Source organism: Manduca sexta, chromosome 5 (genome assembly GCF_014839805.1).
Source record: "Manduca sexta isolate Smith_Timp_Sample1 chromosome 5, JHU_Msex_v1.0, whole genome shotgun sequence".
In the NCBI taxonomy this organism is placed as follows: Eukaryota; Metazoa; Arthropoda; class Insecta; order Lepidoptera; family Sphingidae; genus Manduca; species Manduca sexta.
The window spans coordinates 4,853,436-4,877,015 of NC_051119.1; the positions used below are offsets into that span (position 1 = coordinate 4,853,436).

At 37.4% G+C, this 23,580-nt stretch overlaps 1 protein-coding gene across 1 annotated transcript in view; it reads left to right on the top strand.

Annotated features, from left to right (window-relative positions):
- Window positions 1–279: 279 nt before the first annotated feature.
- LOC115454302 (Down syndrome cell adhesion molecule-like protein Dscam2) overlaps window positions 280–23,580 on the top strand; it is a 28,745-nt gene continuing 5,444 nt past the window's right edge. The window contains exons 1-25 of the mRNA XM_037443354.1: window positions 280–393; window positions 6,360–6,451; window positions 7,457–7,608; window positions 8,416–8,506; window positions 9,084–9,459; window positions 9,703–9,838; window positions 10,098–10,217; window positions 10,731–10,907; window positions 11,233–11,377; window positions 12,262–12,410; window positions 13,078–13,246; window positions 13,756–13,895; window positions 14,389–14,538; window positions 14,876–14,960; window positions 15,286–15,368; window positions 15,673–15,807; window positions 16,198–16,350; window positions 16,843–16,972; window positions 17,307–17,467; window positions 18,121–18,300; window positions 18,657–18,854; window positions 19,237–19,437; window positions 20,142–20,302; window positions 21,196–21,382; window positions 23,288–23,405. Coding sequence (XP_037299251.1) covers window positions 280–393; window positions 6,360–6,451; window positions 7,457–7,608; window positions 8,416–8,506; window positions 9,084–9,459; window positions 9,703–9,838; window positions 10,098–10,217; window positions 10,731–10,907; window positions 11,233–11,377; window positions 12,262–12,410; window positions 13,078–13,246; window positions 13,756–13,895; window positions 14,389–14,538; window positions 14,876–14,960; window positions 15,286–15,368; window positions 15,673–15,807; window positions 16,198–16,350; window positions 16,843–16,972; window positions 17,307–17,467; window positions 18,121–18,300; window positions 18,657–18,854; window positions 19,237–19,437; window positions 20,142–20,302; window positions 21,196–21,382; window positions 23,288–23,405 — 3,803 coding nt within the window. The remainder of the gene's footprint in view (window positions 394–6,359; window positions 6,452–7,456; window positions 7,609–8,415; window positions 8,507–9,083; window positions 9,460–9,702; window positions 9,839–10,097; window positions 10,218–10,730; window positions 10,908–11,232; window positions 11,378–12,261; window positions 12,411–13,077; window positions 13,247–13,755; window positions 13,896–14,388; window positions 14,539–14,875; window positions 14,961–15,285; window positions 15,369–15,672; window positions 15,808–16,197; window positions 16,351–16,842; window positions 16,973–17,306; window positions 17,468–18,120; window positions 18,301–18,656; window positions 18,855–19,236; window positions 19,438–20,141; window positions 20,303–21,195; window positions 21,383–23,287; window positions 23,406–23,580) is intronic.

A 23,580-nucleotide genomic window follows, 5' to 3' on the forward strand; every position in this document is an offset into this window, starting at 1 on the left:
TACGACCGCCCATAAACAGTAGAAACACCATCCAACACCTTGAAATACAAAATATCGTATGATATTCCACTGCGCTCGCCATCCTGAGACGTAAGATGTTAAATCTCATTGTGTCCAGTAGTTACACTGGCTACAATGTCCTTCATACCGGAACACAACAATGACTACACACTATTGCTTGGCGGCAGAAATAGCCATTGCGGTGGTACCTACCCAGGCGAACTCTCACATATGAGAGGCCTACCACCAGTAATTAAACTGTTTTGAGTAAAAATAAAAATGGTCATATGTACCCCTCTGTCCTCAGGTCTGGATAGGAGAAAAAGACTGGCCGACAACAGAGTTCTGATCACGCAGCATTTCACCGAAAGAACAGTCACTCCTGGGGGCGATGTAAGTATTCCAGTATTTTTTGTGTTTACATTTTTTGCCTTTATTGATTAACAAAGGCTCACAATATTAAGAAAGTATTCCGTATTGGTGTTGTTACAGTACCTGGGGCAAGAACCGCTATTTGGTGCCTACCTACCCCCGCTCCCCGTCAATAGTAAATATAGCTACTAAAACTAAGACAAACAATCAATAAAACAATGTAAGAACGGTAGTGGTAAAAGAACGAGGAAAATAGGAGTGTTGGGGTGGGGGCAGGTTCCACCATTTTTACGTGCCTCCCTTCTTCCAGTAAGATACAGTTACTGTGATCATAGATAAATTTGATACATAAAACTTTAGATTATGCCAGCAGAAGGAAACAAGCAAGGATGTTCAATATTAGTTCAGATTCAGATACCTTTCAGAACTCTGAACTGTTGTGTAAAAATAAAACGCTTCGACAATCACTAATTACGGAATATTGAAACAGCAAACTCTAGTTAAATATTAGTAGGTTATACAGGCCGTAAGAGGTTTTATGTAGTTTATCAGCCAGGCATCGTGTATCCATCATAGTATAGCGGTTTGAATGATATTAAAGCCAATATGATGAATGAATTAGTCCCTCCTTGCCGAATTTCGGCACAGGGATGCACTCTCTGTTCCTTCACTCTCATAGTGAGACGGTAATTCGACATGACCGGAAAGAGATCAGGCGCAGGATCAACGGCTTTACGTGTTGTCTGAGGCATAGGGGTTTCACACCGCCATCTTCCAGACTCCGAGCTGCGATTGAGCAATTTTTAAGATAGAAAAACCCAGTCACAATTATCTTTGGCCCGATCCGGGATTCATACCCAAGACCTCAGCGCCATAGTCGTACTCGTACCGTGTACGCGTTACACTTAGATAGACAGTCAAAATTTAATGGCTATATGTCAATATGATACTTTATTTATATGAAACTTTATATCACATATTAACGAACAAAATCATATTTGCTCTGAGCGCCTGATCGACTTCTTGCTCGTCCTTTCCGGCGTATTTGATATGCCTATTTCGGGAATTGTGTTTTGAAACTCCATAAATAGTATATGTTTATTCATCGTGGCTTCAATCGCGAATATCTTTAGGTATATATTTCTTTGAAACACCAATTAAGTTTCTGATCTTATCGTAAGCAAATATGCTTACAAATAGTCTACAATTTCGAACCTTATTTCTTAGTTAAGTTATATAAATAAAATACTTTCTTCATCACGTAGGCGAACATATTTGCGCTTATGATAAGTCAAGGTACATGAGAATATTTAATTATTATTAGAATTAAGTCACTTATAATTACAGACATTTTATATTGGACATATAAAAATTAAAAAGTACAAAATAAATAAAGGCCAACACGGCTTGACAGGAAAGAAGAAATAAAAGATAAATTCATGGTCCCCCTTTAATTATCTTAAGGGATTATTTTCGTTTTTACTAAAAAGTACATAGAATCATGGTATATAATATTGTAGTAAAAATAATGAAATACTATACGTGAAATGAAAAATACGGATAAATTCAGAGAATGTTTTTTTATCATTGAGCACTTGTTTTACATGAGTTGACATAAGACATTTATGTTTTTAATTTTTAAATTATATTCGAACAAGAGGTTCTACAACATATCCTCCCTTAATAAATTAAAAACATAAAATAACAACATAGTAAAATACAGTTTCTTATAAAACTAATATATAACTATATATTAACTCATACCCATGCCTTTCATGCATTTTACATGCTTTATTGGACCCAATGGCTTTGTCAACAAATCTGCAGGTAGCTCATCTGTAGGCATATACATTAATTCTACAACCTTGTCATTAACTTTTTCCTAACAAAATGAAACTTTACATCAATGTGCTTAGTCCTATTGTGATGGACTGGATTCAATGCAAGTTTTTGCGCACTTTGACTATCAGAGAAAATAACAACATTTGGTGATCTACCAGTTACTTCAGTGACAAAACGTTTTTATAAAAACAAGCTTCTTTAGTGGCTGAAGTTAAAGCCATGTATTCGGCTTCTGCCGAAGATAAAGCAATAGTAGGCTGCTTCCGTGATTCCCAAGATATTGGACCACATGCGAACTCGAAATAAAATCCAGTGTATGAACGTCGATCAACTGAACAATTTGCCCAATCTGCATCTGCATAAGCTTGTAGTTTAAAATCTTCCACTTTCCTATAAGTTATACCAACATCTTTAGTGGCACTTAAATAGCGAAGACACCGCTTAGCAGCACGCCAGTGACTCTGATCGTTGTTTGTATTAAATTGGCTCAAATAGCTTACTGTATAAGCTATATCTGGTCTCGTATTAACAGCCAAAAACATGAGAGATCCAATTAGAGCTTGATATGAATCATTAGACTCACCTGTACCAGGTTCTAATTTCTTTAATGCAAGTGGTGTTGAAATACCTTTGCAATCTTGCATATCATATTTCTTCAACAACTTTTCTATATATGTTCTTTGATATAATTTTATAGAATTTTCTTGCGAACATATATTTATTCCCGTAAAGAAACTAATTATACCTAAATCTTTTGTTGTAAAATATTTTCCAAAATCACATTTAAACTTCTCAAACGTCACATTGTCTTTATAAATAACAACAATGTCATCTACATAAACTGCCAGTATTAAACAGTTTTTATTCGAAATCTTTTTGGTAAAAACACAAGGTTCAGAAGGAGTTTGAATAAATCCAATAGCTAACAAAGTTTGTTTTAACTTTGTATTCCAGGCTCTTGGTGCCTGTTTCAGACCATACAAAGATTTTCTTAATAAACAGACTTTATTCTCATCACCTTCACGAACAAAACCTTCAGGTTGTGTCATATATACTTCCTCTTCCAAGTCACCATTTAAGAAAGCTATGTCGACATCCATATGCCGAACTTTGTACCCTTCCTGCACTGCTAAAGCTAGTAGGGTTCGCAGTGATGAGTTGCGTATAACCGGTGAAAAGGTTTCATGATAATCTACACCTTCTATTTGTGTGAATCCCTTGGCAACTAATCTAGCCTTGTACTTCACTACGTTACCATCAGCATCTCGTTTTAGCTTATAAACCCATTTACATGGAATGCAGGATTTATGACTTGGTTTATTTACCAAAATCCAAGTTTCCTTTTTTAATAAGGAATTATATTCTTCCTTCATTGAAGAGATCCAATTATCTTTATCGTCTCTAGATATTGCATCATGAAACGTTTTCGGATCATCATTCAGAATATCATCGACAAGAGCACTATATGAAAAATAATCTGGAGGCTTACGTTCTCGTTGAGGATATCTTGACTCAGACCCACCATAAGGTTCATCATTAGTACCACTTGATGGCAATGAAGATGAATGATCTAAATCACCTGAGTTGTCATCAATATCATCAACAGCATCCACAAAGTCATTTTGCTCTTCCGGCAACAAAGATGGATTTACATCAGATGATGAAATCTGCGATAACAAATTAATAACATTGGGATTAAAACTAAGGTTTAAATTATTTTCAGGCATCTCTTTCAGTCCTGTAAAATTATTTTCGAAAAATGTAACATCCCTTGACTTAATTAAACTTCGTGGCGTTTCCACGTTACGAAAATAATAACTTCTTGGATCATCTGAATATCCAACAAAGATGTGTTCCGTTGCTTTCATGTCTAACTTAGTTCTATGACATGATGGTACATGAACTAAACATCTACATCCAAAAACCTTTAAATGAGACAGGTCAGGTTTGCTCCCATACCACATTTCGAATGGTGTTTTACCTTCAATTGCGCGATGAGGAGACCGGTTTTTTAAATAAACACTAGTTTCTACTGCATCCTGCCAATATGCCTTAGAAAGCGAACCATGTGACAGCAAAGCGCGAGCCTTTTCTATAATACTGCGATTACAACGTTCACTAACACCATTTTGTTGAGGGCTATATGGAACCGTTGTTTGGTGTTGGATTCCTTGAGAATCTAAGTAGGCCGCCATCTCTTTATTGACATACTCAGTACCATTATCCGATCTCAGTATTTTAATTTTCGCACCAGTCTGTCTCTCAACAAGTGATTGAAATGTAAGAAACTTTGACATGACTTCTGTCTTAGAATTCATACAATAAACAAATATAAAACGCGTTAATCATCTACAAAAATAATAAAATATTTATTGCCTTTGAATGAAGTAGTTGACATCGGTCCACAAACATCTGTGTGAACTAATTCCAGTGCTGATGTAGCTCTCTTATACTTCAGCCTCTTGAAGGGCTTCCTAGCTTGCTTACCTTCAATACAAGGTATACATGGTTCTTTGTCAACTTCTACGTACTTCACACCAACAGCAAGACCCTTTCTGAGTAGGTCCATACCAATACGGCAGAGATGTCCAAGACGCTTATGCCAAAGCTGAAACTTTGAAAGCTCTGAATTAACAATGTACGCTATATTTTGTGGTAAACGAACAGAACAATCTAAATGAATCAGTCCACCACTATAAGAACCATGAAAAGCAGCATTATTTAAATAAGATACATCATCAGTTTTATAAAAATTACAACCATTTTTATCAAAAATTACTAAAAAACCTTTTTCAACAACCTGCTTTACCGATAGCAAATTGCAGTTTAGGCGTGGAACATGTACGACGTCAGCTATTCTGCAGACTCCATTATTCGTATCAATAGATACATCACCAACGCCTATAGCTGCCAACTTCTCTCCATTTGCCACAGTAATTGTACCTTCATCTATAGGACGATAGTTGATAAACCAATCTGCACGGGGAGTCATATGAACTGTTGCACCTGAATCCACAATCCATCTGTTAAAGTCTTTACTTTCTAGTGCAGATAAAGACATTTCAGTGATAACTTGCTTCGAATTCGTTACCCGTTCTTCCTCATTATTCACAACAAGACCCGTTTCACATTTTGCTTCCTTTTTATTATAAACAAAACTTGGTTTATCCTTTTAAGAGGACAGTTGGGAGACTTATGCCCTGGTTTTCTGCATTTATAGCATATTATACCCTTCTTATGCAATGAGCGCAGTGCTGGTACATCACGTTCAGTTTCTCTACTCATTTCGCTCAATAGTTTAGTTTTCACCATTTCGCTAGTGACTTCTATATTACTGTGCTCTAGAGCCATTATCAGGGGCTCATATCGTGATGTAAGACCACCTAGAATGATTGCAGCAAGCGAACTATCTTCAATTTTCTTACCGATATCAGCTAGATCCTGCGCGGTCGTTGTTATAGCTATTATATAGGATTCTAAATCTGCAAAATCTGATAAAGTATACCTATATAACTTCCGCTCTAGTGCTAACTTTCGGCCTAAGCTTTTATCTTCAAACGCTGTTTGCAAAGCATCCCACGCTATTTTCGCCGTTGTAGCTGTTCTGACATGCGTGATAGCACCACCGTCAACCGTTAGGCATATTTTTGAAAGAGCCTTTTGGTCATTACGGAAACGTACCTCAGGAGGCGTTTTGTCATCGTCAGCATAGCCACTTACAGTACTCCACAACTCTTCATGGATCAACAACATTCTCATTTTAAATTTCCAAATTGCATATCCTTCACGATTTTTTAACATAGTAATTCCATTCAATATTCCTACAGGTCCTGCCATTATTATCTTCTTCTAAATAAGATAACTTCGTGCAGATAACGATTTGTAGTAAAAATAATGAAATACTATACGTGAAATGAAAAATACGGATAAATTCAGAGAATGTTTTTTTATCATTGAGCACTTGTTTTACATGAGTTGACATAAGACATTTATGTTTTTAATTTTTAAATTATATTCGAACAAAAGGTTCTACAACAAATATAACTCAATTTGTGCAAAAAAATAACATAAAGCCTTCTTATAATGAACCATAAAATATCCTGCTACCAGCACTATTACTTCTTTATCAAACCTTTTCTTTTCAGATAAGCATGCAGTGTGCGGCGACAGCTGATAAGCCACCGCAATTTGTGTGGGAGAGAGACGGCATCATCGTGTCCAGTAATACGGATCCAAGGTATTTTTTTTATAAGAGCACGATTTCATCCCACTGCACCTGATGGTAAGTGGAGTGGGATCCAATAGAATGTCGACTGATGAGAGATGATTACCCCTTGACAGTCGACACAATTATGCCGGCCTATTGGAACCGGATATACTCAGGTTGATCCCGGAATTGGATACAAGTGGGCCACTATTGGTTTTAACACCTTGTGTACGGCAGTCGCTATGCGGGCGGATATAAAATATATCCTACCACCAACGAAATTACATTATAGTATGAGAAACGAGCAAGTTGCTTGCCTGATTATAAACATCACTACCGCCCAGAGGAACACCACCTTTTTTTTTTTTTTTTTTGGTTTCGCGAAGAAAGTCCCTTATTACTACCGCCCAGCCTTCGTGGGGGGTGACTGAGCGGTTATGCTGGGGTAGCCGTGCCTTACGGGCCGGCGTTCAGCCGCCCGGATTTGATGACGACCTTCGGGCGACCGCCGGGCCGAGTCCCTAACCCTATATACAACTTAACCTATGCACGGCCTACCAGCTAATACTCCGCGGTGGCCCTCTTCGGCGCATTAGGGACGGCTGCGGGCTTCCTCTGACGTTGAAGTGTCTAGTCTGCGACCGCAGCCGCCCCTGCGCGGTGCCGCCTTGCGGCCCGTCTCCTATGGGTGGGGGGCTCAGAAGCCCCCGCGCACCGAAGGACGCCCTCGGCGTCTACGGCAGCATGAGGCCAACTACACACTGCCGTCCATCCCGGGGGTCACCACAATGTGCTAAGCGTGCACAACCTTCACCAGCGGCCGACAGCCCCCTGCTGCCCGCCGGCGACCCCCCGATGGCCCCTATTAGTCGCCTTTTACGACAGGCAGGGGATACCGTGGTGGAATTCTCCAAACGCCCCCAGTCCACAGGGTGGAGAGGAACACTACCTACAGTTTTATAAGTGATTTTATCTCTGATTTGATTACAAGTCTTATTACGTTCTAATAAGAATGATATTATATTCATTTTACAGGTATGCTATAGGCCAAATCATGACAACAGACAACTCAGTGGTAGCGCAACTGAACATCACCAGGGTGAGGGTCGAAGACGGAGGACTCTACTCCTGTACGGCCAAGGAAGGCGAGCATTCAGCCAGCCACGAGAACAGACTTGATGTTTATGGTAAGCAAAGATATTCAACAGTACAGTAATACGGTATATTTTTATGGGAAGTAATGTCTATTTTTTAATACTGGCATGATAAAATGAACCTACTGTACCTGATGGTGAATGAAATAGTGTCCAGAAAGATGACTACTTCATAGGACAAAGTCATACCTGATTTAAAACCAAATATACACAGACCCTGGAACGCGACACTTACATGGGTCACTGTAGCAAATTTTACGCCTTATGTGCAGTGGTCACCATTAAAGCGGATAATATATCCTACCACTAGAAAATACCATCGCTTAATTGCTAACACAATCCGCTTTACTAAAAGAATATACATTTGTTGTTAGCTGATAGATTGTTTAGGGTTATAGCTGTGTTTACAGTTACCAGATATGTGTAACTTATTCATCATTGTTTTGATAATGCTGCATTATAGTAATTAATGCATACATATAATGAATGAACTGAGGAATTTCAACGATGTTTTATAATAATGGATGGATAATGGATTTTATGGGATGTAGTGTAAGGTTGAAGGTCCTTTGAAGATCGCCATAATAATTCAAGCAATTAAAAATTGAACACAACGCATTCATGCTTCTTTTATTATGAGGATAGACGAAGGTTAAAATTATACATCTACATATCACCAAGCCTCATCTTCTGTTCATCTAGGTTCACCATATATCCGATCTCTGTCACCAATTAATAAAAATTGAATACAGTGCATTCATATTTCTTTCCTAAAGGGGATAGTTGAATGTAAACATCATGCGTCTTCATATCACCAAACTTCATCTTCTGTTCTTACAGGTCCGCCATACATCCGATCTCTACCACCAATTAAAGTACAGAGTGGAGAATCTGTAAATTTAAGATGTCCATTCTACGGATATCCCATAAGGTAAGCGTTAAAAACAGCTTTAAAAATAGGGGTCATAACGATGGTCGCAGGAGGTCGCTGGATGCGGGCCGCTTCCATTAACTCATTCTAGAAATCTTTGGGGGAGGCCCACGTTTATTTTTATTTAATAAAATTAAGACGCAAAACAGATTACAATCAAAATTAAAGCTAATTAAAAAATATACAAAGATAAAAACTAGATTTTATTCCTAAACATTGCGCCCTTATACTAGTTAATTACTTAAAGTGCGGACTAAAATAAATTAAGACTATTCAGTACTGTGTATAGTTAAAAAAAATTGCAGTAGACATCCTACGGCTGATGATGATAATGAATCCATGCTCATGTACTTAAAATTCTTGCTAACTCATAAAACCACATCTTAAACAAAACGCTATATTTGAACATTAAGAACTAATTCCTGAAAACTCATTCATAAGTTGAAATGCTAAGATAAAATTCGCCTTCTACAAATTTCTTCCTAACCTAGGCTGTACATTAGAAAGATTTTTTGTAGTTCTTAATATGCGGGCGCAAATATAATAATGTAGACTTAAAATGCATTATTATTTACAGCAAAATCGACTGGGAATACCAAGGCAAACTTCTTACTACAAACAGCCTTTTCCAAACACGTTACAAAAGATCTAAACACAAAACCAGAAGGAACGCCCCGTTAGTCAACATCAATGGAGTGCTCACCATCCCAGAAGTAACTAAAGAACAAAACGGGGCTATATACACTTGTATTGTGACCAGTCCTTCTGGTGAGATGGCAAGACGAGCCTTCGAAATTCAGGTGATAGAAGCGCCGGTCCTTGATGATTTGCTACTAGGAACTAATCTTCAAGAAGGTCAGATCGTGAATATATATTGCAATGTCAGGACTGGAGACTTGCCGATACATTTCGAGTGGTTGAAGGATGGGAAACGGATTCCGAGTAATTTGAAGGTAGGTTTTGGAGTATTCAAATATTTGAGTTTCAATGTATACATAACCTGTTGAAGAGTTAACGCAAACATAGTGTAAGAAGTTTGTGCCTATAAAAGTAGAACCAGAAGATTACTTGTTAGTAATATCATAAAAATAAATGGCCATAGAAGATGTGGTCATAGTGTGATTGACAAAAAATCGTCTTAATTTTTTTTAGAATGCATGAATGTTACTAAATTGTATTCTATTTTTATTTTTCAGGTTGTAGAACGAAATTCAGAGTTATTCAGCGCTTTGGTAATTAAGAAAGTTTCATTAGAACATTGTGGAACATATACGTGCGTGGCATCGAACCACGTGGCTAAAGTAAACCGTTCTACCGATCTCTATATCAAAGGTAAATGATTGTTCCAATGTCAGATTTCTTTTGATTCACAATTATACATTTTAATACATCGGCATAGCATTGGATTTTACTCTTCAATATTAGTCTGAAAGCTGGCCCCTTATTACATGTTACCTAACATGAGGTTGTCTTGCTCCTCTGCCTACCCCTAAAAAGTAAAATTCATCATTATAACTCAATTTGGGATTTGGCTTCAAATACATTGGGAGAAATATAATTTTCAATAACGGAAGATTTTATTTTTTTTCAGTTGCACCTAAATGGCTCGAAGAGCCTGCCAACTCCTCACTTCTCCTGGGCAGAAGAGGAGCGGTCTCCTGCAGCGCCAGTGGATACCCTCAGCCTCAAGTGCACTGGATGAAGAAAGATGGTAAAACATCGTCACATTATCACATTTTTAGTTATATTTCTTTTATCATGTTGCAGAAAAAAAACGTTATATAATTTGTTTAGAAGCAAAATTCGTATCCGCTTGGACCTTAGGTACCCTATATTCCTTAAGAAATTAATTTACTCTCATTGAGATTAGAGACCTTTACTTATCATGAAAAGCTTAAAAGTTGAGATCTAATCTCTCATTGAGATTAGATCTCAACTTTTTGACACTTATCACTCCTAGCCGGCAAACGGCACAGGACAAGTCTTGGGCACAGATGAACAGTGGTGGATGAGATTGCGTATGTACAAAATGTGTTAAAGTGTATAGTAATTGGATTGCAAATGTAAGAAAACAGTCAACAAGTATAGATTGAGGAACTAATTTCGCGAAACATCGCCGTATTATATGTCAAATCGACTAATCACGATTGTGCTCACGACTCGTGCCTCTAACTGTACGATGCTATTTTGAACATGTAAGTCAAGTACTTCATACGATTTGCAGCGCTTCTAGGCACCTGGCAACCGGTGTTGGAATTGGCAGGTGGAGGCATTCTCAGTCTTCCTAACGGGACCCTTGTAATCGAGGAGGTTTCCCTAACTGATGAAGGCCTCTACTCTTGCAATGTAGAGAATGGAGTCGGACAGCCACTGAGCAAAACTATTTGGATGAGTGTAAATAGTAAGTATTTTTGTTACGTCTTTGATACATATAATAAAACTGTGACGGACCGGATATCTGTATATTATAGATATTGAAGGAAAACTAATATGGTGGGCCTTTATTATAGCAATAGAAGCCAAAACAACAGCTATTAGTATTGTTTATTTGGCATATAACAATATTCAATATGATCACTTATGATTAATGTCGGACGTCCAAAAGGTGGACAAACTCGGTGGTCGCAGAATGCGGACCACTTCTTAAAGATCGATGTGGAAATTTTTAGGGGAGGCCAGTTCAGAAGTGGACATTCTGCGGCTAATGATGATTATTATGATTCCAGAACCAGTACACTTCGAGTCTTCATCAGCTAACGTGACGTCACAATTAGGACACCCTGTACGTCTCGAATGCAAACCTCTCGGAGACGATCCCATCAGAGTCGCGTGGTCGCATAATGGGAATGTAGTGGATATGCAGAACCAACGGTAAGTGTAACAAAATCAGTACTGGAGCCATTGCTAGGATGCCTCTTTACAACCGTTGCCGTTAATAGAAAACAGGGTAATTAAAATTAAAGATAAAGATAAAGATATATTTATTCTGCAAATATGGGTAAATAACAATGCCCAAACATGAGATTTCAGAGCAACCATATTTAACCAAAAGATGGTATGTAACATTACAATTTCTTCAAGAGTATAATATAAGAATTTTAATTTTTATAAAAAATATCGTTGTCTAATCTTAAGTAAGTATTATATAAGAAAATTAGAAAAAATAATAATTAAAATTAAAACATATTCCACAGTTCAACAACTAACATTACAAAAGAGAAGTATAAAAGTATCTTTGGGCTACTACATAATTATTATCAATTCTGTACTATTAAAAACTCCGTTAAACTATAATCTATTCTTCGCATTTTATTCCAGGTTTTTACAAGACTGCAGCTTTCATAGTCACGGGGGCACTGAGGTGTTGATCGTCTGAAAAGTCGAAATTATAATACCTACCTACATTTTTTTTTCATTTTACAGTTTGTACACATGGTATACGACGGACTAAATGCCGCTATTATACAAGTATTTTCTTAAGTGTAGAGGGATATTGTAACTTTGTCTTTTCTTACGAACAACACTGATCTCCGCCGTGGCAATGAAGGCTGCAAAGTCTTCGAAACGTTAGGAGAAAATTATAATAAAAAAACCGCGGTCAAATCCGCAAAATAGTTTAATCACCGTTTTAATTGTTTTTAACGTTAAAGATAAACGTATTAAATAACATTAATTTTGATAAAAAAAATAAATATTTACATGTATTACATCTGTATTTGACTCCACATTTTATACTTTAAATGTCCTCTCCTCAGCATCAAGTTCTCAGAAGCCAAGACATCCCTCGGCTTGACAAGTACCATTAACATCCAATACTCGGAGACCAGAGACGCTGGTTACTACCAATGCCGAGCCAGCAACCCGTACGGAGCTGCTACCTTTAACGTCGAACTTACTATATTGGGTAAATGAGATATTTTATAATATAAAATAATATCAGCCCTGTATTATATACTGTCTCATTGTTGGGCATGGGCCTCCTCTATTACTGAGAGGGATTAGCCATTAGTCCACCACGCTGGCCTAGTGCAGGTTGGTAGACTTCACACACCCTCGAAAATTTCTAATAGAGAATTTCTCAGGTATGTAGGTTTCCTCACGATGTTTTCCTTCACCGTTAAAGCAAGCGATAATTCAAAAAGAATACACACATCAGTCTTACTTATAAACTTGTTTTAGCGTTAAGAGATGATTAAAAATTGCTTAAATAGCTGTCAAAACCATCACCGGTTTCCTAGTTTAAACCTTATTAAGAGGCAATATGGCGGGTTTTGACTTATAGCTGATCGAGTAAATTTGTGTTTTAACTAAGCAGAGCTTTGGGAATTTTTATAAGTAAGACTGTACGTTCTTTGCACTTACACAAAAAAATTTTAGTTATAATAAATGCGAAAAAATTATGATTGTTTGGATGTTTGTTAGAAATAGACACAGAAAACGCTTTATTACACATCCTCAATAATCATAATAAGGTTTGCTTTTATCCCGAAAAAGGTATAGAAACTTTATACCAGCGTGGGTCTTTCACACATCAGTAACGAACAATAAAAAATACATGATTCCCATTACAGAACCACCAACTCCGCCATCAGACCTTCGTGTGGAATCTGTCCGGCCCAGGGCAGCTGTCGTCTCCTGGAGAGATACCCTGCGGGCCAACGCGAGACACTACTCTCTCCAGTACTCGACTGGCCACTACGCTCATACGTGGGATCATGCTGTCACCATGAACGTTACGAGGTAAATACTCAATTGTCATTCTCACACGAGTAAAATAGCTTTTGCTCGTAGCTTCGCCCGCTTGAAGGAGATTTCCGGGATAAAATTGACCTATAACCTTTCCAAGGTCTTAAGCTATCTCCATACCAAATTTCATAAAAATCCCTTCAGTAGATTTTGAGAAAATCGATAACATACAAACAGACAGAAAAGAGGATTTTTTTTTATAATATGTACAGATTGGTGTTCAACTGGTGCATCCACTATTCGATGGGTGCATTCCATTACTTAATATTATAGGAGGCGAACTTACCGCTAAAACCTCATAGTTAACATCTTGAGTATATTGAGTTATAAAACCTATAAGACGATAGATTTATACTGAACTAGTATTACTTTAAATTGTTTTCAAATCCGCTCAAAATTAACTTCGATTACATGTTTAGGTACTTGAATATATAAAAAAAAACGTTTGCATTAAGAAATTCCGTCTTTTATAAAATCGGTTCAAGTGTTTTTTATATTTTCAGGAAAGACACAGACGTCCGTCAGTCAGTAGAACTCCAAAACCTTCGACCAGCAACGGCGTACATAGCCAGAGTGGCGACAGGCAATCAGGTCGGAATCAGCCAGTTCACTGCACCGGTGCATTTCACTACACATGAAGAAGGTATATCTACAAAAATACTAAACTAAGGCGTTACTCAGACGCTTTTAACTTGATACTGAGAATCATAAATAGTACAAAAATGACAGTTGTTGAAGTTGCCATAGTTATTGCTGCAGTTTAACCTGTACAATCTTACTTATAAAAATTATGCAAAACTATGCTTAGTTAAACACAAATTTACTCATTCAGCTGTAAGTCAAAACCGGCCATCTTGCCTCTTAATAAGGTTTAAACTAAGAAACCGGTGATATTTTTGACAGCTATTTAAGCATTTTTTAATCACCTCTGAACGCTAAAACAAGTTTATAAGAAAGACTGATATTGGCTAAAGCTATTGAAGCTTTTGTGTTTTTCAGAAAAAAGTGACAGCGTCTATAATAGGTCTAAATAGATTCAAAACACCTCGAAGTTTTATATTAGTTATTTAACTAAGGGCACATCCCTTGTATATTTTTGGACAACCATATAAGAGTAAATGTCATATGTTTTTTAGCCCCATCTTCACCCCCTACAAACGTGCAAGCAGAACAGACAGAGAACCCAGGAGAGTTGCAGGTATCATGGATGTCGCCTCTCAAGGAAACTCATAACGGAGTCATCATAGGCTACCATGTTAAGGCCGTTGCACAGAATTCTGGAGCAGGTAAGATTTATTTAACAGTATAATCTTGTTTCACTATATTTTATAAGTCTCCACTACTTTAGAGTCACGAATGGTGACCTTTTTTTGTACCCAATGGCTAGGCAAGCTATCCGCACAACCGATTTCAAGCGACATGACTACCCTATAAAAACTCATCACTTTGAGACATTAAGTTTTTAGTAAATAATGCCTAAAATAGATGGCTACATGTGGGAGTGATACACTCCTGCCTACCTTCTAAAAGAGAAACAGGCTAAACATGTATCTACGTATTCGTTTGCAGCTATCTATGAAAATAGAAAATTAAGCGTGTATGTATTTATATATTTGTTTGCAGATGATTCCGATTCGAGGACGTTAAAGGTATCACAATTGTCTGGAAAGCAAGAAACTTTGCTTAGCGGACTCTTGAAGAACACCAAGTAATTAACTTCTAACATTTTTAGTACAGACACGAATAAATTGTCGATTTGAAACACTAGTGTTTACGTTTGAAACTAAATTGTTATAATTAGCATCATAAAATTTTTAATGTTCATTATTCCGCTGATTGACATTACTACCATTTACAATTGCCATTGCATTATAATCATCATCAACATCTATAACCTTAGTATCATTACCAATTGCCATTTGATTATAATCATCACCAACATCTGTTTTCAATGAACGCCAGTTTTTAAATTCATTAAAATCTTCAGATATGTAATCAATTGCTGCTCGTGATTGTCACATTATCCCTTCCAGATATGCAGTATCAGTCTCAGCCTTTACCAGTGCAGGATCTGGACCATTCTCGCTGCCAGTATTCCAAGACACAAGAGAAGGCGGTATATTATTTTGATCAATATTCTTTAGAAAATAATACAACTATGTTTCACTATACTAAAAAGACGATACCAGTATTTTGAAAGAGTGGACGTAAAGCTACTAAATTAGATGTACTGAGAAATTTCTTTAACCATATAGACAATCTGGGAGAACTTTGTCCTTATCGAATATTACTTGGATGCTAGAATTACAATCATTTTGCACTTTCGAGGTAAAAGTAAACTCAATTTTCTGTTCATAAAAAGCGTTCAAACTAATGGCCTCTTTCAATATAGAAAATTAAAAATGATCATTATCTTCCAGCCCCTGAACAAGCCCCGTCATCAGTAGAATGTACTGCCACCTCATCAACTTCCCTCAGGGTTGGCTGGCAGCCTATAGCACTGCCTGGTCAGGGCAGTTCTCTTGTTGGATACTCCGTACTTTACGCTACGGAAGGTAAGAGATTTGTTTGACTAATACATACATAAGCATGGGTATTTATCTCGGAGAGTTATGCAAGTACCTGACCAGTGTACTCAAATTTTATCGAATCTATTAATTCCATGCTGTGATATGGAATGAGCATATTCAACTGTTACATCTAAATGCATTTTTTCACGTCCTGTGTCTAATCGAAAGACTTTGTTACCTTATTAACCTAATAATGAACCCATATTTGCAAAATAATTTGATTGAAACAAAACACCCAATTTATAGTTATTGCTTCTTCTACAATGGTATTCTTCTCTATTGTATTTCGTAAGTATCAAGAATGTAACCATGGATATCTCTAACAGACATGAAGTTCTTTATACTGTTGTAGTTCTTCCATATTTTTTTTCCCAGATGGCGCCTGGCACAACCAAACAGCACTCCACACGGAACTCTATCTGCAGAACTTACAAAAGTACACAAATTTCACCATCAAAGTGGCGGGATTTTCCAATTTTGGCACTGGACCATATTCATACCCAATTATCTGCGCTACACTTCAAGATGGTAAGTAATTAATGATCGTGATAGGATATGTTATATCCGCCCGGATTGCGACCACCGTACACAAGGTGTTACCCACCATGGTGGCTTTCGTAAGTATGTCGCGTTCCGGGATTAGTCTGTGTATATCCGGTTCCGACAGGCCGGCATAATTATGTCGACTGTCTCTCGTCAGTCGACATTGTATTGGAACCCACTCCACTTACCATCAGGTGCAGTGGAATCACTTTGCCTTACACGTATGGAAAAAAATATTTGATCAAAAAACAGTTTAGAAAATTAGCATCGAGATAACAACCACTATATCGCAGTTAAACATTAGGAAAAATATCATACATATGACCCTTGAATAGTAACTATACTATCAGAATAACTAAACAATTGTTATAGAGTACTGCTCTTGACTCACCACCCTAGAATTGTAGATATGATTTAGCTCGCCATCGGCTACACTAATTTCAACTTTATTAATATTGCAATAAAATTGTCTTCCAGTTCCTGGACCGCCTGCGGACATTAAAATGTTAGTTCTGTCGTCAACGTCACTTCTCGTCAGTTGGAAGAAGCCAGATCATCCGAACGGGGAGATATTATACTATACTGTATATGTGAAGCCAGCTGCTAGGTAATTAAATCGAATGATGTACATATAACCTCGAAGGGATAGGCAAGGATGCCATAAAATTTTAATGACCACTTTAAAATTGTAATCGAATCGTATATCACAATTAAATAAACGATTATATAACAGTTATTTTTATTAAGCATTGAATGTCTATTTAAAATTGTTAACGCAAAATCAAGCAGTGTTAGAGGTAAACGAATTTGAACCCAATCAAGCAATCGAAATGTACCAATCTCTTGTAGGCAAGCATGGTCCATCATCGAGGACATCATCATTTACCATCAGAGATCATCAAACGCAAGCAAATATGTTGTAAAAAAAACCATAATTCCAGTGGTGGAACAGCAAGACGCGTGCGTGCCGAAGGGACCCGGCGTAGTGCGGAAATCCGCGAGGTGACTGCGGGCCGCGCGTACGACGCGTGGGTGCGCGCCGCCACCGCCGCCGGCGAGGGCGCGCCCTCACGCACGCTCACCAAGGCGCCTGATCATCGAGGTAGTGACCTTGCATCGACACGGGGACATTCGTTTACGGATTTCTGTTCTATCGAACTAGCCGGTATAAACCGTCCTACCGACTAAACCCCGCCATTCGACTCTTTCTAATATGGCCGCGTGGTACGCAAGTGCATGCAACCACAACCTTCGCAATCGATGTAATGATCTGCCACAGACAAAATGTTTTTAAACGAAGACACTGAGTAATAATCAAGCGCGGTAGACCAAGCTTAGAACTTGTTATGTTTCTGTTAACTCGAAACACCTCCCTGCCTTTTATGGTAGCACCACACTTGGCGTATTTGAACGTATGATTTCGTTAACCAGTCAATCCAACATCAACTTTATAATTAATGAACACGAAGTCAATATTACTTTTTCTAAAAGACGCAAATATTTTGACAAATCGGTGTAATACCAGCATTAAAGAAACGATTCTTGGGAATGGGTCCAATCCAAGGCTGGCTCCATTTCTGAAGCTGATTTCGTTTACTGGCCTAGCTCATTTATGGAACGGGGTTCATATCTGGCACTATCTCTGCATATAGGGTGGACAACATTCCTAGGATAGTCTCTGAAATTTCCATTAAAACCGTCCCTGAGACTGACCTCATCCCCTAAGTCTGACCAAATATAATGATTTTCTTTCAGTGGTAGCAGGAGTAGCGTCTTTAGGTGGAACGATATCAGTAGGCGTGGGTCGGTCGGTGCTGCTGGTGTGCCAGTGCGTGGGCGCGCCGCCGCCGCGCACCGTGTGGTACCACCAGCACAACATCATCACGCACCACCCGCGCTTCACCAGGAACCACGACGATAGTCTGCTGATTAATAGTGAGAATTTTAACAAAATAACACTTTCGCCTAATGAGTAATAGTGTTGGTAAAGCATACTGAATTTGATAGGAACCTGAATGTGGTCTCTGACTGGTATTAAAGTAAGTTTTATGTATATATACTGATCTGGTATATATTTCTAATTCCCAAGGTTTATGATAAAGTACGTCTAGAAGGTAATACTCTCTTCAAAAATTTTATTGTGATTGTCCTTTAGTTTCACAAATAATTTGTGATCTTATTAGTTAGTTCCCTTTGTAGATTTTTCATTACAAAATTAGCAAATTAAACAATATTTATCCCAACTTTCTGTATTATCGAAACTATGTATCGTAAAATTCAACCTATTTCAGACATAGATCAGTCCCTCAGCGGGAACTACACTTGCCTCGCCAAGAACCTCTATGGTTCTGATTCAGTGGAATACAACGTGATAGTCCTCCCGCTGCCTGAGTCCCCAGTCCTCCGAGCCACTCCGTACAAGGACTCGATCCTGGTGGAGTGGGAACAGCCGTTCTATATCACCAACAGAAGCTCTAGCCAAAAGATAAGTTAGTATAATATTGGAAATAGAGAATCTTTCAAATACTTGCGAAATTACAATCTTTGCCTTTTTTCTCTTCACATCTTTTAAAAACAACTGTGGCAAAATTTAATTAGATGACTATTAATCTACGATAAATACCTACACGTACTTTTTTGAATAGTGAAATATACGGCATGTTAAGTCGTCCTTTCAAGTCATTCTCACATGCGACGTCATTATAATTGGAGTTATTAATTTAAAATTATACTTCAATTTACTTCAACTAGTGCATTAGAAGATCATAACATATCCGAAATACAAAAAAATATGACTACATGCAAGTATAAAACAAGACGACGAAATACCTCATAATATTTCTTTAAAGAACGATCAGCTCAACTTTCCAGGTTACAGCCTAACTTGGAAGGAAGCGAACGGTCCATGGCAAGAAGCCTGGCCGTCCAATAAGTTGCCCAACATGTCGGGAGTCCAGAAACACACGCTAACCGGCTTGAAGTGCGGGACCAAGTACTCGTTGAGAATCACGGCTACCAATAAGGTTGGGACTTCCCAACCTGCTTACATGGACGTCAGTACCCTGGGAGGAGGTAAGAATATTGCTAGTCTAGTCTAACAATACTCTACAGGTCTTACCTACGTAGGAAACGACACAGAAACTTAGTTTGTACTTATGTTTTATGAACATCCAACAAACCTAATAAAGTGTAACCATATGATAGCTCCTATCTCTAAGGAATTACCATCCTAAAGCTGAGGAAATTCAAAAGTTTAGTCAACGACTTCCGCTTTAATGTAGATAAAATACTATTACTTAATATCCCTCAAATAACAGTAACGTTATCAGGAATGGAAGCGACTGAGGATATAATAATAAGTGAGAGTTTTATTCAATACATTTTATTTTTTGCGCTCGTTATAATTTCTTACCGCCATTTTCATTAAATGATTCTAATCGATTTTTCGATCTATGTTGAAAATGGACCAATCAGCACAAAGCTTTTTTTAAATATTTACAAATGATTTATTTTGATTCATTTTCGAAATCAAAAGCAAAGCATTATGTAACTAAAAAAGGTAGTTCAGGCTGGTAGGTAAGAGTAGAAAATATACACATATTATATTTTAATAAATAATCTCAAGAACCATACTAGCCTTTCACTAGCACATTCATGAATTATTCATTAAATCTGTAATTCACTGCTTCCATACAGCTTCTAACAAGTTTGTCTGGAAGTCTTCGGGGATGGTCAAACAGTGTTCCTACGGGTGATAATGGAACTAAACTTTACAGTACCAATCCCACCATCAACGAACGAGTGGTTGTGGAGCAACTGCACCCACATCTACGTGCAGCTAGCGGGATGGGATGACGCTGGCTGCGAGCTGAGAGGATGGGATGTAGAGTACCGTCAGCTTGGAAGCCGAGTATGGACCCGGGCGCATAATACTATGGTCAGTTGGGTTTGCATTGTATTACCACAATTTTAAATGCTAATTATAATATCAGCCCTGTATTGCTGTCCGACTGCTGGGCACGGGCCTCCTCTCCTACTGAGAGAGGTTATTATAATGATTTTGCATATTCTAGTTTCATCAAAATCTGAAGATACACATGAGTAAAGTAAAAAAGATTTATAACCGACTTCAAAAAAGGAGGAGGTTCTCAATTCGACTGTAGGTTTTTGTTGTTTGTTACGCGATTACTCCGTCATTTGTGGGCCGATTTTCAAAATTCTTTTTTAGTTCGAAAGGAGATGCTTCTGAACTGATCCGACTCCAAAATTGGTAACCAGTATATTGGTAAGGTTAAATTATTTTTTGGTTTTTAATGGTTTTTGAACGCGGTTTTATTTTTTATAAGACGCTGAATGGTATTAATAAAAAAAGTCCTTCGAGAGAATAAATTTATTCATAGCATTTAAGAATTTTGTAAATATGATCTTTCTTAGAAGTAAACGCAGGTACCGCTGAGCAGATTTAGTAAAGCAATACAGATAGACCATGTCCTAGAATATAAGCTATAATTTGTCCAGGCTTAGCACACAGGCATTTCCTGAAAAGTCTTTCAACTGGTATTTCAACCAACATCTAATAAATCTATAGCGATGGTTGAAACGCCAATTGACTAAAGCGACATTTTTTGCAGCACTAAGTTTTATACATAATTAAAACTTGTACTATGTTCTATTTTTTTTAATTACTTAAAATTTTTCGAAAACATATGTCGCTTAAGTCAATTTCATACATATTAAAATCAGCACTTTTTTCTTAGTTTTTTTAACTTAGTTACAAAAAATGTCGCTTAAGTCAAATATCCATTCAACCGACGATATAATCTGTTACAGGCTTACTCAGACATACCGTCGTGGAGCCTAGCGCCACTCTACCAACCCAAGAGTCCGTACCGACCAGGGTCGTTCGCGATAGGCGATCTGCGACCAGCCACGTGGTACCAGTTGCGGATGACAGCTTCCAACGAAGCTGGGAGTGTCACTACAGTATATAGCTATGCTACTAAGAATGAGGATGGAAGTAAGTAATGGGGTAGTTTCTTATGTTTAATTTAGTTTATTATTATTAAACAGAAAATAATATGAACAAGAAATTCTTCTGTGAAATCAGCATCAAAATTGGTTTAATAAAGCAGTTATGCATATTTGAAATATTGTTGTGAACAATAGTGGGCACGTGGTGGGGATAACGTGCTGTCCTTTTCTCACTCACGCAGCGTTATGGCAGGTGACGCTGGGTGACGTCACATTTCAATAGTACTCTAATTTGTTATTTTCCCTTTCCACCAAATTTCAAAGCTTTATAAGTTACTAGCTTCCGCCCGCAGCTTCGCCCGCGTGGATTTCGGGTTTCAAAAATGGAGAAGGTGCTCAATTTGTCGGGATGTTTTTTTAATTTATGGTGGTATGCAGGTGGTCCGATTGTCCGGTCAGGGTCTGATGATGGGATCCTGGTGAAATCGAAGGAACTTTTAACCATTAAGGTTGCACACGAAATGACGGAAGCTTAAAAAATGGAGTAACTTCTCCCGTTTTCCCAACATTTTCCATCACTGCTATGCTCCTATTAATTGTAGCGTGATGAAAACTATACTATAACCAGCTCAGGAGTATGAAAAATAATTGTACCAAGTTAAATTAAAATCCGTCGAGTACTTTTTGTTTCTATAACGGTTATACAGACAGACAGACAAAAATTTAACTAATTGCATTTTTGGCATCAGTATCGATCCCTAATCACCCCCTGATAGTTATTTTGGAAATATATTTCATGTACAGAATTGACCTCTCTACAGATTTATTATAAGTATAGATATGCAAAAGTAGCTCAAAAATTGTCCATAACGAAAACATGCATTTTAAAGTAAAACAAAAGAAATAATATCGTGAAGCCAACCAAATAACTAATGATATATTAAATTTTGTGACTGTTCAATTTAGTCGGGTCCGCGATATCACTTTTGTTGAGTTTCAGAACGCGACATTACATTATTATATTCTGTGCTCCAACGCACACTGCTTTGATGTTAGGAACACACCTACATTGCTTAAACAACAGTGAACTTTATACAATAGCAATAAAGCTCAAATTGACTCTACGTATTAGTTAGAAAACGTTTGTATGGGAAATAGAAAAATGCTGTTTTGAGGATTTTCCCGGCAATTATTCGAATTTTTCTCACCTTTTAAACCTTCCCTAGACCTCCACGAATAATTCAAGACCAAGATAAGATAAATCCGTTCAGCCGTTCTCGAGTTTTAGCGAGACTAACGAACAGCAATTCATTTTTATATATATAGACTAGCTGACCCGACAAACGTTGTCCTGTCTTAACTATGTATGCACGCGCGCATTCCGTCGATCGCTAACAGTTATTTTAAACCACAGACAGTTATGTAAAAGTAATATTATTGTCGTTAAGTTTTCTTAAATTTTCTAATTTTCCGCGCTATTTTTTCTTTCATAAGAACCTTCTCCTGACAATAAAAAATCACAACAAAAAAATAGTGAAATAGGTCCAGCCGTTTACACGTGATGGCGTGACCAAGGGAAATAGGGATTCAATTTGATGTATATAGACATTTATTAATGCATGGATTTTAAAAAATATTTTTCCGATAGATTTTAGATAAAAAGCAGTTGTGATAAACGTATTTTTAAAACGTTGTCAACTACCATATTGTAGAGCTGATTTATAGCCACTTATATCTATAACATAAATTATATCAAGAGTTTTTTCCTCGCAAAAAAAAGCGTTTATAAAAATGCAACTTGGCTATGATTCCAGGTATCAACCATATAACTAAGTGCATATGATTGAGTTTCCAACGTTACTTAATATATTTTTGCTGCTATTTAATTCGTACTGATCGTTAGACCCACATTGCATATCATTTTCGATTAAGAAATACTACTTCATTTCAGGCGAAGTTGGTCCACCATCAGATTTGTTTGACTTGAACATGCTGGTGATCATCTGCAGCTCTATTTTGCTGACGCTATGTTTGTTGAGCTGCGTGTACATACTCGTCAAAAGGCAAAGGTGCGGTTGTATATTTATATATCTATCTATACATATAAAACAAAGTCCCCTTTTCTGTCTACCTTTATGTTATCGATTTTCTCAAAATCTACTGAACGGATTTTTATGAAATTTGGTATGGAGATAGTTTAAGGCCCTGGAAAGCTTATAGGCTACTATCTATCCCGGGAAAATA